A 14,943-nucleotide genomic window follows, 5' to 3' on the forward strand; every position below is an offset into this window, starting at 1 on the left:
TGATGACCCCTGCTGGTGGACTGAAGCCAGTGCAACATGGAGCATCTTGTTTGTCAGTTTGGCACCAGAGTTGTTATAGTTCTCTATTTTTCCTTTGAATGTTTGTATTTTGATTTCTACTTCAATTTATTATCAGTTTGTACTGTTCTTAAGCACAGTTTTGAGGTACTTGTATTTTAGTTGAGTATTTCAACTTGTGCTACTTTCTACTTCCACTCCACTCTCATAACTTTAGTTACTTGATACTTCACAGATTCTCAATAATCTGCAGGCCAATGATTGTTCGACCCATAGTATACGGTATATTCATATATGTATATATATATATATATATATATATATATATATATATATATATATATATATATATATATATATATATATAACTTTAGTACATATTTTTTATACTTGAGTACAGATAGATAGAATACAGATACTTTAAGACTTTTACTCAAGTACTATTCGTATGGGTGACTTTCTCTTTTATCAAAGTAATATTTTAACACAATATCTTCCTTTTACTCAAGTACATTTGGGTACTTTTTACAAGACTAAGAATTTGTAGAATAATACAAACACACCGATTTGTGAAGGCAATTGAGTCATAGTCATTTTAGTCATTGTCAATTTGTCAGCTCAACAGGCGTGGGGAGCTTGTTGTGCTGACAAATTGACAAAGACTAAAACTAAAGAAGACACTTGGTGCATATTTTTGTTTTATTTTAGATAGTTTTGTTGACAATATTGTTTCAATCTGTTTCTTTTTTTCTTAAGTCTAGTTTTTGTATTTAATTTTATTATCTAAAATGTTTTATTTTTTGTTTTCCTTCTTGTTTTAGTTTTTAGTTCAATTCTAATCAACAACAAGAGCCGTGATAGCCAATTCTGATGGTTTCTCATTGGTCTTGGAGCTTAAATGTAATGCATGTTTAACACGAGTTACAGATTATAGCACTTGTAATGGCTTGTTCGCTGAAAGTCTTTTAAACTGGGCCATCTTAACAGGGCTCAGCTTCTTGACTCACACATTAAAACAGGCCAAATCACAACACTGCAGTCGCTGATGGCGTCGCCTTCATTCGGCTGATTTATTCTCATTCTGAAACAAAAATAACAAAACATCTCCTCATCTCTAAGACTCTCCCACCCCCTCTATCACAGCTGATCATCATCTGATTAATCACATTAATTAGGCGTCACTTCACAGAGCAAAGACAAGATTTTTGTGGCAATTTTGTTTTCATCACAAAATGGCTCTAACAGCACTATATCTACTTATTGCAGCTATCCTTTTCTATCAACTGCCCATTTCATCAAAAGCAAGACAATAGCTCCCCCTGTAGTCTGATATTAATAAACACAAGCTGCTTGACCTGTGCAAGATCCCTTGAGAAGTACTGTATCTATTCAATTACTCATATTTTGAGCTGTGAAATCTGTCTGACGGATCCCCTCCAGCAGAGATTCCCAATCAAAAGAGTCAGAGCTGCTTTTTGTAGGAGCTTTCAGAGCTGTGAATATGTGGCTAGTCACTAATGAAGCCTGCAGAAGAGAACCTTCGAGCATACAATCAAAAAATACATGTGACTTGATAGACTCCAGCTTTTATGTGCTTTAAACTGCAGTGCGGTGGTGATGCCTCTTTAGTTGTCGGTGCAGATGGGCAGTTTTGTGTATGGCTTCAAAAATGCTGGGTCTCTTTGAATTGCTGTTGTGTGCTGTATCTAAAAGCGTGTAAGTAATGTTTATTTAACACTGACTATGTCTTATACTCACAGCGTGAGTCAGAGCTTGACATTACCAAACCACGACTATGGTGACTGTGGGATGTAGGCACCACTCCTTTCCAATGTTCAAGCAGCCACCAGGGAACATTGTCACAAGTATTGTTTCTTAATAGAAATTATTAAAAAACGTCAATGTTTTTCCACTGTTAATACAGTCATACACCTATGCACAGTTAGGTGTGGAGGAGAAAGCGCTCTAACAATAGTCCTTTTATTGCTGTACCTCCCATAGTGTCTCTGGATCCAAGCACAACCCCCAGTGAGAGAACAAATGAGAAAGCACAATCAAAGATATGGAATGGTTTCTGCCAGGAAATGGCCCTAATTGATTTCCTCTGTGTCTTTGTCTCTCCTGCAAATTTATCTGCTGCACATGGAGAAAAGAAAGAGGATGAGAGAAGGAGGAGAAGGGAAGAGAGAGGCCATCAGAGGTCACCCTCCAAACTGAGGGGAGTTTCTGCAGATGCACTGAGATCCATCAGGGAGAACACCTGCACGACTCGGCGCTGAACACAGTTCTGCCTGCACGCTCGCCTGCCCGTCTCCCTGACTGCAGCAACATCTGGCAGAGGAGCAAGTGGCTTCAAAATGAACATCTGCACAGCAGCAAGCAGCCAAGCAAGCGCGCAGTCCTAATGAAAGTTGTCACAATTCCCAAACACAAGGCTACATTGTTGGTACTGCACCTATTTTCCTTTAATTAGGACCATGTTAAGTATTGGCACTGTTTTCTTCCCAGTTTATTGGGGAACATTACAAGAGCTCAAAAGACAGATCACTAGTGTCAGTTGCTGCATGACGTTACACACATTGTGCGGGGATTTGCTGCATTAATGTACATTTTTACTACTTAAAAGGGAAGTCACTTAGCAAGGGAAGCAAAGAAAATATGATGAAATTAAGAACAATACTGTGACTAATGTTCCAAAGAAAAATGCAACCATATTCAGATATAATAGCTGTGTTTTATGCAGAAATGTTACACATAGCACTGAATACTAAATACATAATATGCAACAATATCCAATCGGTAATAATGCTCTTTCATTTCTTTCACACAACGTCGAAACACTTTTTAGTTTTGTTCCCACTATGCACATTTTTATTGAAAAACATTTTCAAGTTGACTATATTTTAATGTGCTGAACACACCCAGAAACACACACACACGATCTGTCTCTTATTCTTTTTCATAGAGGAACCCTGGGACACAATACAGGATCCCTCCAGTGCAGCACAGATCCAACACTGAGCAGGAGTGCGTACTGTGAGTACACACGATTGGCTTATGGCGGTCATGTGACTGCAGGCTTCAGTCCCCTGGTTTAGAAAGCAGTAATTGAGGCTTCCATATGGTATAGATCAGATGTAGCCTTCACCACAGCATTCCTCCAGCACAGAGGCTCCACGCTTGTATCCACAATGAATACTGAGCCAATCAAACTACGAAATACTATAACAAATATTCTCTCTTTTGCTTTACCCAGTCTTAAAATAGTAGATGTTAAACAGGAAAACTGCTGCTCCTCTTTGTTGCAGTAGAAAAGATCCCATTTTCTACATGCCAAACTACAAAATCCTGCCCTCTTTCTAGTTCTAGGTCTATATATTTAACAGTTGTAATAAGCTTAATCCCAGTGGTCCTGTGCATCCCATAATATCATACCATTAGTCACTATGCTGCCCTCATTGCACACTGTGGACATAATGCTGTTCAACTATTTGCTTTACAGTTACAAAATGTGTTAATATGAACTATATATAAAAACTAATAGTGAATAAACCTGCATTGCAATATGCAAATCATTTGCCAGCTTGATTCAATAATTAATAATCTGCTGGGAAACTTCAACAGCTACCACAAAATTGCATGTGGACAAAAATAAATTATTTAAAACCAAAAGTTAAGAACAGAATTGGATTTGACCTTGACACTGAGCAAATTTCAGGACTCTCATGGGGAAAAAAATACTACATTTTGAGGTGCACTATGTAATTTTGGGGAGGGAATTTCAATCAGAAGAGAAAGATCTTAACTGACTGGTGTTTTTATGCCCTAACAAACTAAATAAACAACCTCTTTTCATTTTCATGACTGAACAAACAAACTGACCTTGAAGGACAACACAATTTCATACTCTTTTGCTATGTTTGTTTTGTGCGGACCCTGCCACCTTTATAGCTGCACTTTATACAGCAAGGTGGGATGGTCACCCCTCACCAATACTGGTGCATCTTAATCCATAGGATTATCTCAGGGATTTGATAAAAACAGACGTTTTTCTTTTTGCAAAACAGTCCTAATCTCAAGTCGCACAAGTGGCTTCAGTTTACAGTCTCTTCTGTCAGATCAGAGGCAGGCAAAATCCAGCCTGTTCTCCTTGATCCTGGAGTGATCTGCAGGCCAAGCTTTAACATGAGGCCCTTGTATCTTTTAATGAATTTAAATGCAGAATAATAAAAGTGGTCACGCATGCCTAAATATCGTTTGCACTACTTATTTCTGCTATTATGAGTTGATTTGTTCCCGTCACTGCTATTTTGACCCTTTCTTGGCTGGGTCTCACTTGGAAAAAGAGATCTTAATCTCTATAGATCTATATCTGTAACTCAATCTGTATCATGTATAGAGCCGAGTTGGGGATAAACCTATGGGTTTAGAAACCATTCTATCAATTCATTAAATGTAACTAAGCCTATTTTTAGTAACCCCATGGGGCCCTCCCCTGGCGGTTCATGGACCTCACTTGACACCACTGAGCTGAGGGATTTGGGATCACACAGCGCTGGTTTAAGGGATGGGACATGAATGCTTGAGTTTCTGGTAGGCTACAAAAGATAAACTCTTTACCTTGGGGTCTCACCTTAAAGTATCGCGATAGTTTAATCATCCGAACCAGGCACTAACATGACTTGATGATACTTTTATCCACCTGTTTGTGTGCTGTGTTTTCTCGCTTATTTACTTAAATGTACTTAAACTGCACGAGTAAGTAAACTAATCAACCGCGCGGGGGAACGAGACTCGGAGCGAACTGCATTAATTGGTGTTGGGACGCGCCAGTGACGTCACACGCGGGGGCCGCTAGCAAAAGCTAATTCCTGCCAGCCGAGCGGGAACAAAAGTTATGTTTACACGGGAACAAAACATCGGCGTGTCGCTACATTGCCCGGATTTGTTACATCCCATCCAGCCCCTCAAACTTCAAGCCGCGGCGACAAAGTGTACTGTCTCTTTAAGGTCCCTCTGCTAGTCTGTTTCGTATTGATCAATCCACCATTTTCCAACACACAGCGGCGGCAGTGCTAACACAGCTCCGGCACTGCGAGAGAGAAGAGAGCCACCCCTCTACCTGGAGAGGAAGCCAGGGACCGGGGGCAGCCATGGCAGCGAACATGTACCGGGTTGGAGGTAAGGTGGCGGGCGCAACATTGTACAACCTTCCCCCGTAAATGTCTTCACGGCGGACTCGCCATGATTCGCCGCGGGTCCTTGTTTTTTCACGTATTTACAAGAGCGTGGTCCGTCTTTCCTTTCCCTTCTATTATTTCCCTAAAGCTAAAGAGCCCTTGTGCTTCACAGATGATGATGGTGGTGACTGTGTGAAGAGGAGGATGGTGATGAAGAGTAGCGGGTTCGCTTACTGAACCCGCTGCCGGATTCCCTCGCTTCTTTTGTGTTTGTTGTAACTTGACGGGTGATCCCGAGCAAAACTACTTCAATAAGCCCCCCGTGCATTGTGTTTTCTGTATATTTTTAAGGTAACATGGCTGAACAACGGTGTAAAAGTTTTTGCGTGCCATTCAACTACTTGCCCGGCTGCTCTTTCACAATGATAACCAACGTTATTAGTTATTCACTCGCCGACGGAAACCCATTAAGACTTTGCTGGGAAGTGGTGAGAAGATGCTTTTGACTGGGGAAAAAGTGCAGAGAAAGGAACTGGGATGGGGGAAAAAAAAAAAAAAGTTAATGGCTACCTCTTAACTGCAAGAGCTGAGATGGGAGAAAATTGGGATAAAAAGGATGTCTTTGCATGCTTCCCATCTTTAAGCCTGATTAATTTGTCTTTAATTTGTACAGGCAATTCCAGTTGATGCCTAATTAAGATTCCTGTTTTCCCCCTCCCACTCATTTTCTGCTTATGTTGCTCTGATTCGTGTCCTGTAAGTGCTGTGTAAAAATAGGCACTGCAGCTAGATTATAGTTTCAATAAGGCAGGGGTTTGTTTTTTTTGTTTTGTTTTTTTTTTTGGAGGGGGGGGGGGGGGGCGGCTTCCCTGGATCACTGGATGTGAGAAAGGATTGAATAGTACAAAAGAAAGGACGGGATAGGACAATATCAAATGCTTTACTAACAAAATAATAATCAGTGTTGCAGAATATTTGACTCAACACAACATTTTATTCTGTTTCTGGTTCATAAAGTGTAATAACTACCACATGAAGGTGTGCGGCGAAGCGCATAGCTCGCTTATGTTTCCATCAAGCGGTTGTTTTCATTCATGTTTCTGATCGGAGTCCAGTGTTCTCCCTGTTGTGGTTGGGTATTGGACATGTCAACGGGAGATGGAGGGAAAAAGCACGAGTGACTGATTTACATTCTCAAGTCATATTTGCACAGCATCGCTGACAATTGGTCTTGTGGCTCTCCTTGGCATTGGTACCTGCATCAAAAATAGCACGTAGAGAACGTCATAGCCCTCTTATTTAGTCAAATGAAACTAGGCCTACCCGAGTGAGAACAGGATTATGTCCAGAGCAGAGCAGAAAGTTAACACTTCGTCAGCCAAATGTTGGATTGACTTCGCCTATTCAATCTGTCCAACGGAGATGCTAACCAGTTCAGTGTCTTGTCTGCAGGAAACTAAATTGCCTGCAGAAAGTGTAAATGACTGTCTCTCTTCCTCTCTGTCTACCTTGTAGCTTTTACATGGTGTGTTTTGGCCCCCATACCCTAACACTTTACACATTGAACTGAAATTATAGCAACAAAATGTAAATACCTGGTGAAAGGTTGTCTCATCTGCAAAATTATCAAATACTGACGCTTCAGTCTGACGTCAGTATTTGACGACCTCGGGATGAGACCTGGAGGTTTTGTTATGTTGCTTTAAATTAATCCAAACAAATTTAATTATTCACATAACCCCCTACCTAACCCTCGACCTACAGCATATCCAAGCTTTCCTGCCTGTCCCAAAGTTAGTTAAGTCACAACTGGTCCTGGACTTAATAACAATAACTGCTGCAGCTGTGGCTGTGGATGACACTTTTAAGTCCCTTGACTAAAAACAACACTATGCAGCACTCTTTGTAGATCTGTCTAAGGCTTTTAATACTGTTGATCACAACGTTTTGTTACGTAGACTCCCTTTTGTGGGTTTTGATTAGGGATCGACCCTTGTGTTTTTTTTCAGGGCTGATACCGAAGTACACAAGAAGACTGTTGAACGATATTTGGCACCAGTATTCATGTGCATACTTTATACTTCCACTCCTCTACATTTATGATAACTTTACTAGATACTTTTTCAGTGTTTACTTGTGATGTGTGTGTGTGTGTGTGTGTGTGTGTGTGTGTGTGTGGGCGCAGAGAAAGAATGACACATCAGAGCCAAAGTTTTGCATTTTTAAATTAATTTATTTTACTGGCAATTGGACACAAAAAGCACAGAGAGCGATGATTGGAACAATGCTGAATATCGGCCTTGATAATCAGTCTAACCCTGGTTGTAATCAAAACCCTCTGATAGAGTTGAAACTGTTGTTGCTGTTTCTTTCATATCAAATCTCCAAATGTTCGATAAAGGTGTCCCTCAAGGATGAATAACAGGTCCACTGCTATTTACTCTGGCCATATATAATAATAATTTTGCAATTGAATACTGTAATACCCATTTTTATGGGTACTGTACTGCTGGAATAAGCTGCGACACATCATGTAGTTGGAGACACTCATTCCTCTGAGAGACTTTAAAGTTTCCCTAGCTTAAATTTCTAAGAATATTTCTTATTGTTTTAATTAATGTGGCTCTCTGTGTGGGTGTTATGGTTGTTTTGAGTCAGTTCATTTTCCTGTTGTGACTGTATATCTGGTTTGCTTAGAGGTCTCTATTGCAAAAAAGATCTTGATCTCAATGAGACTTCCTGACTAAAGAAGGCATAAGAAACTTGCAGGATAAAGTTATTGTTCGTCCTTGGTAGGGCAAAATGTAAACACAGTAATGACCTAAACTAATCTGAAACCACAAAGCATAAAAATCAAATTACGGAATAAACATACCATTAAATTGTTTTTCCATAATTTAGACCAAAAAACAAGCACAATTTAGGCCAAAAATAAGCCTCATAATTGACTGAAGCTTCTCCTGAGACCAATTCAACCCAACATCAGAACAAAGCATTGGAAAGATGGCCGCCACTTTGCAAGACAATGCATCGTCGTCTTGGAAAAGCAATGACTTCCCTTCTAAATGAACCATGGACAAAGGCTGGTTCCATAGGCCCCGATGTCTTTGTTTTTGTCATGCAGGCCACACGCCACTCTTCCTGTGCCTGCAGTGCTTCTTCCTAGTGCTTCCTCCCCATACACCGGAAAGTGTTGGTAGCTAAGTATAGGCTATATCATAAGTCTTATCATCTTAATGGTGGGATGGGATGAGAGGCTAGACCAGAGTTTTTTGTGCAAAGGCCACAGAAGTTAAAAGGTCTGAAACGCCAAACAAGAATCTCCAGGACTTGCTGCAGACTTGTCGCTCGGCCAAAAATCACTCTTAAGACTATGAACAAAGAAAAAGTTTGGTTGAGGTCCTGATTTGTATGCTTTAAAGGATAGGCTCACAGTTTCTCAAGTCTATTCTTACTGGCAATTAAAATATCTTTTCCTAATGCACTTCTGAACAAAAATCTATTCTTCAATTTATTTGAAGGTAATATCAGGCTTTAGAAGTCTTGGTGGTTATTCAGACCAAAATCAGGAGACTGCGTTGGTGGTGGTGTGTTGTTAAAAGGATTTTGAGACATGAAATACAATCCAGGAAATGTAGTTTTATTAACAAGTCTATGAATTTTAAGGCTTTTCAGAACACAAAACACTGCACAGAAGTTCATAGTAGGATTGAACAACTGGTAAGTTATCACGGCGGCAGTTGTTTCATCTTTGACCATGACGGTCGTGAGGTAAACAGGAGAAACAAGGCTTTCATGTCTTATAGTAATCCACCAGGAATGTGTGCATGTGTGTTATTTTGTTGACCAGTGCAGCACCTTGCAGGATGATGCCTTGTTGTGTGACAGCAAAACTTGTTTATTATTGCCGGAGCCCTCTGCATTGGCACCTCCTCTGCACCGCCAAGTCTTAAACTAATCAAGTGGGTATCTTCCAAAGTTACCAGACCTTTCTAGTGCATCTGTTATTTTTTATTTGCAGTGGAAGAAAGGTAAAACAAAGAAGGAAGTTTGTACTAAAATGCCTAACTTTGGAAGATATGTACTTGATTTGTATGACTGATTTGTATGCGATTACAGATATATCGGTATCGGCCTATATGGAGTCTGATATGTGCCGATATGAAACTTTTTTTTCCTTTTAGAGAGATAATAATGCAGAAAAAAATATTTGGAGTAATTTATAATTATTACATTTCTGGTGAAGATTATCATTTCAGTACACTGATGTCATTTTAGACAATAAAGATTATTGTCAAACTGCCCCAAGAGTTTAACCACATTTGAGGGAACGTTGCAAAAAATCTGCCAGGCTCCAGTATCTCTGCACAGTGGAGGAGCACATGAGGAAGGAATGATTACAGCAAGTAAAACCTGTCTTAATATGGGCACCTGACTCTTGTTTTTACGACTTGAAACTTGCAAAGCTTTCCTTTTAATAATTACTTGCACCGATGCTGTCGGAGTGTGACAACCCTTGTACAGAGTGTGCTAAAAGTGTTGTAGTGTTTACTAACTTAAAAAGTGACAAACTTGCTCACATTTCTTTTGGCCGGTGAGGATTTTCTCCTCGCTGCCAGTTATGATTCAGAACCTGCTTAAAGGTGCTGCAGTGTTTACTAATTTACAAACCGACTAAGTTTGACGGAGCCCACACTGTGTTTGGCTGGTGGCTGGTGTTAATTTCCCACGCTGGCAGTTGCCTCTATCACAGGTCTGGTGGGTGTACTTGCAAAGTAAAACTCGCTGCCATCCTGCCCAGTTCAGGGCGGTCAGTTAGAAAGATGCATGACAGCTATTAGATTCAGTCAACAAAGTGTCCCCATCATCACATTTCTTTAGAGGCCAAACTGCACACACATCCGTCACAATAAACGGCATTTGCTGCGAGCTATCGGCCTCGTGGCGTCTTCACGCCACCTCAGCTATTTGGAATTTAAGATCTGGTCGTACAAACTGCCCCTAAATCGTTGTTTGAGAGAGAAGTTTTGTGGAAAATCTCCACACGTTTGCTGATGAATCACATTTGAATCAGAACAAGCTGCCATGGTGGCTGTGACACAAGTGCAAGACAGATGTATTGTGGTAGTTTAGTTGCTGCCACTGTTTATGTGATCAAAATACCTCTCTGCTTAAACAGATTAACTCCGACATTTATATTTCACATTCTGGTTTTCAATCTAGATTGTCCTCAGGGTCAGAAGAGAGTTGCAAAACATTACATAAAAGATGTTTATCTATTGTCTTAAAGTGGATTTTCACCTTCTTCAGCCAGAAATGACAAAAGGCACTAGTTGTTTTGATAGATGGATGGATGGATTTATAGATGGTTGCTTTGGCCTCACCCTAAACAGATGTGTGCAGCAGCGTCTCACTTGATAATGCCAGTTAGAGTGAAAGTGAGTGATATCAGACTGTGAAAACGAGGTGCGAGATTGATCCAGAAGATTAAAATCCCTACCATTACCATAGAAACCTCCGTCCATACTATAACAGTCACAGCCGTAATCTCTTCCATGGTTGCTGCTCACGACAACAGACACACCTCTCAGTGTGAGTGTGTGAGTAAGCATCGGATAGGGGGTGTGGGGTGTGGCGGGGGCATGTGTGCATGTGTGCATGGACAAGCGTGGGCGGATGTTTCACGTTCTCTGTTTACAGCTTCTCCATCTCCTTTCTCAGCTTCAGCCCAGCCCCTTTCATCATCACTGTGATATTATTGTTACTAATATATTGACATGGGCAAACTTGAGACACACATTCTTACCACTTTGTGAGTTGCTCCGACTCGGCTAGTGTCTGTGCTGCTCGAACTGGGTCCACTCCCGTAAGGATTTAGCGCTGGTATGCTGTATATCGCGTGGCAGCAAGGGCAGGGAATGCTGCATTCAAGGAGCGCCAGGGCAGGAACTGTCTTGATTATGTTATCTGGTGATCACCAAATTTTGGAGTACAGTGTGGCAGTAGAACAGCTGCTTCTGTAGGCGATATGAGACACATGATGCACTAAAGCAAATTTTTGGCTTGTAACCCTTTTATAGCCAACAGTGCCTAGTAACAAACGGCCATTACAGATTGCAAATGTCTAATGGGGCTTTTCCATACACATGCTGGCTCGGCTCGACTTGGTTTGAGTCAGCATGTCAGCCCACCGTGGCAGGGGTTTGCATTTCCACTACAAGAGGGCTATCTGCTTGAAGGTGTGTCTTTAACTGATGGTGTGCACGTCTTGAGTAGTGGAGAAATAAGAATCCTTCACAATAGAGGTCTCCTGTTATTTAGTTGTATAAAAGCTGTAATTATAAAGCAGCAGAACCAGGAAATGTTTGGTTTTTTACCAGCAGTAACTTCACTTGACACACTAAAATAAAGCCAATATCAGAAAGTACGAACAGGAAGGCAGGAGAGATTCTTTTAAAAACGCCTTTTTTTTTTTTTCTCAACAAAGCAAAGATTTTAAAAATGATAGAAAAGACGCGACATGTAGTAGAAATAATAATAAGAAATTCAATCATCAAATTTTTTTGTTGATCATCTTTTAACCCTCAGAGGGCTCGTCATCATTGCACTAAGGTGAAGGATTATGAATGAAAATTTCCGTTATGACAACCCTCCCTCTTGGGCCCTGTCCACACGTACATGTTAGTTTCTTGAAACTTAGCTTTTTCCATGCTTTTTGGCCCTTTGCGCACACACAAATTTTAGGTAGCTGAAAATAGATCTTTTGGAAAACTCCCTCCGGGGTGGCGCTTCCTAATTTGGCCGTATCAGTGTAGCATCATTGGCAAAAGTGAACTCGGAGTATGTGTTATGATACTGGAGTATTTGAGTTTTTCAATGATGGATGGGAGACCATTATCAGGAAAGAGCTTTTCCTGCCTCATTCATATTATTTTCTGTAACTAAGCAACTAACCACAGAGCGTACAATCTGCTTCATGTTTACACCAGCATGCGCACGCCTAGTGTGCATGAATGGCCAGGTGATATGCATATTCAGGTATGTTAGTGTGGCTATTATTTCTAAAACGGTGCTGAAACACTCAAGTGGACGGAGATCGTTGTATGTGTGGACTAGTCCTTAACTTATGAAACATCCATCTCATGTCTTCGTATTACAGTGATTTAGACCTTTCAACTTCAAATTCATCTTCAGCCAACTTGTAAGTTTTGGCATAGACAGCTGAAGACTTCTTCCACTCAGAGGCCAAACCATACAAAGACTTGTTTTTACCGCTGCCTGTAATGCATTCTTTTCACTTTTTCAAGTAGGAACAGGTGGTGGCATACTTTAATTAAGAAAGCAACCTCTAAACCGTTAATAATTCTCTTTATTTTTGCTCCCATTTGAACTCTTACGAATTCGTTTCCCACTTCACATGTCTGCTAGACTGTCTGCCAGTCTCCAGTCTCTCTTTCTGTCCATGCATCTCTCTCCATCAGTTATCTCAGGTTTTCCCTCTCTCATCATTGCGTCTGTCTGTCCCTCCGTCTCTCTTTGGCCTGGTTTGAATCAGCCCAGCAGACATCTCTCTTTTGGGGCTCAGTAACATGCCTTGATTGGCTCACACAAAATCCGACTGCACCGTGACATCACTGGCGCCGGAGCCCGTTGATTGGCTGACACCGGGAGCACAGGCTGGAGAGTGGGAGAGAGGAGGAGGGGGGTTTAGACGCGGATTGAGGCGGCGGGAGGGCTGATGGGAAACGGAGAGACTGAGTGACGCTGCTCAGTGCCTACAGGCCCTCTCTCTTTCTCTCTGTTGCTCTCATTTTGAGTTCGCTCTCCACCAGGCTTCAGCTCCTCACATGGTGGAAACTCCAACACTCAAAGAACCCACTCTGGACTGTCTCTTAACCATTTTCTTCCCGTATTCACTCGTTCCTTCTGGAGGCAGCAGGACGGGACACTTGAAGTGATTCCGTTCTTGGTAGCTTATGATCCCGAGCCAGGAAAAAGGAAGACTGTGCCCAATATCCCACCTTCACACTGACTCTAAATGTACTGGGAGAAATGTGCCGTCACTGACCAGAAAGGGAAAAAAAAAGTGTCTTACTGTGTGACAGCGATTCACACCCAACCCCACACCAGAACTGAATGGGGACATGTGGCTCTGCTTCAGTTTGAAATGGTCATGACGCATTTTGGCTCTCGATTAATGAGTCCCTTAGAGCTGGTGAGCATTGAAGGCCGCATTTAAACGTCAACATTTCTCTCCGCGGTTTGAGAGCATCACACAAGCTTTTGATGAGGGCGCTTTTGAACATTGACAGTTTTATTTACCTTTATGTGTCCAGGGAGTGTTGTCTCTTCTTAGCAGACATATTTGAATTTTTAACAGTATGCGCATTCACATTCATGTTGAAAGATTTAGACCATTAGTCGATCAATCAATTCGTTGATTGACTGAGAATTAATCATCAACCATTTTGATGATTTGATCGATCGTTTAAGTAATTTACCAAGCAAATGCTCTGGTTACTGCTTTTCATATGTGATGAGTTGCTGCAACCGCACGATTGAAAGAGACACACTAACAGCAATCCACAGAAAAGACACACCATTGTCATTAATTAGCTGTCTTGAGTTCACCTAACTGAGCTGGTTTACTAAGAAAATAATAAACAAGACATGGAGATGTAACGTTAGCACATTGAGCAGCAACAAACTTTTAATTTTTTCTCCCACATGTAACAAATGCCGACAACTCTTGCCTTATGGCAACTCTGAGGGGACACACTACTTTTCTGTGGCATCTGGTGATGGAAGTTGATGATTGTCACGTCATCGGCGATGGACGATGGCATTGATATCAGTCCAACCCCAGTTAGCTGCATCCCTAATTGACATATTGGTCAGCAGTGCAGGATCTTTCACTGCTGGCCAGTGGGAATTAAATTCAGGGCTTATTGTTTTTTATCTATCAAGTCTCTTCTCAATTATATGATTACATTTTTTAAGTTATAAAAAATCAATTATTCAGATTTTCCTTGGAATCTTCCAAGTAGATGTATTAAAGGCCAAGGTGACGTCTACGAATTGCTAATTTTTGCAAGGCCAACAGTCAAAAGCCCAAAGATACTCAGTTTACTAGAAATCAGGTTGAGAAAAAGCAGAAAATTCTCACTTTTGTGAAGCTGAAAGCATCTTGAAAGTGAATGATTTGATAATACATAACATAGAAGTTTCTTAGGATAGACTAATCAATTAATCAACAAACTGTTTTAGCTCTAATCAAGTTTGTCGCTCAAGGGCATCTTAGCTGTGGTTCTTCACTGACGACAAAATCTCACTCACTTTCCCAATCCACAGTTTCTCAGCCCAGTCCGGTGATCAGAACTACCAGTTTTTCTGACCTCTGACCTCCAGCCTGCTGCTTGAGAAAATGAGCTAGTCTGATATCTTCAACTTCTGTCCCAGTGCCGCTCAATTTCAAATCGGACTATTTGATATTCAGCAGCAGGACGGAGATGTCACAGTGGCAGTGGAGTCTAGTAACAAGCTGTTACAGGGTGAAGAGCAGACAGACACGATGTGACGATGTCTCCCCATCGCAAAGCGATGTCGAGGAGTGAATATGTGCCTGTGGTTGCCAGAAGAAGCTGTTACAGGAATGACACTCTACACGCTTTCTGAAGTACTGCTGCTGCTTTGGTTAACCCACAAGAGGAAGTGTGAAATTCTCACATCTTTATACAACTTTTCA

At 41.1% G+C, this 14,943-nt stretch overlaps 1 protein-coding gene across 4 annotated transcripts in view; it reads left to right on the top strand.

Moving 5' to 3' along the window:
• Positions 1 to 5,079: 5,079 nt before the first annotated feature.
• The window catches only part of mta1 (metastasis associated 1), a 45,126-nt gene continuing 35,262 nt past the window's right edge, over positions 5,080 to 14,943 (top strand). For all 4 annotated transcript variants that reach the window (XM_073483870.1, XM_073483871.1, XM_073483869.1 and 1 more), the window contains exon 1: positions 5,080 to 5,199. In XM_073483870.1, coding sequence (XP_073339971.1) covers positions 5,172 to 5,199 — 28 coding nt within the window. In that variant the 5' untranslated portion in view covers positions 5,080 to 5,171. The remainder of the gene's footprint in view (positions 5,200 to 14,943) is intronic.

Source organism: Pagrus major, chromosome 16, assembly GCF_040436345.1.
Source record: "Pagrus major chromosome 16, Pma_NU_1.0".
NCBI classification, from domain to species: Eukaryota; Metazoa; Chordata; class Actinopteri; order Spariformes; family Sparidae; genus Pagrus; species Pagrus major.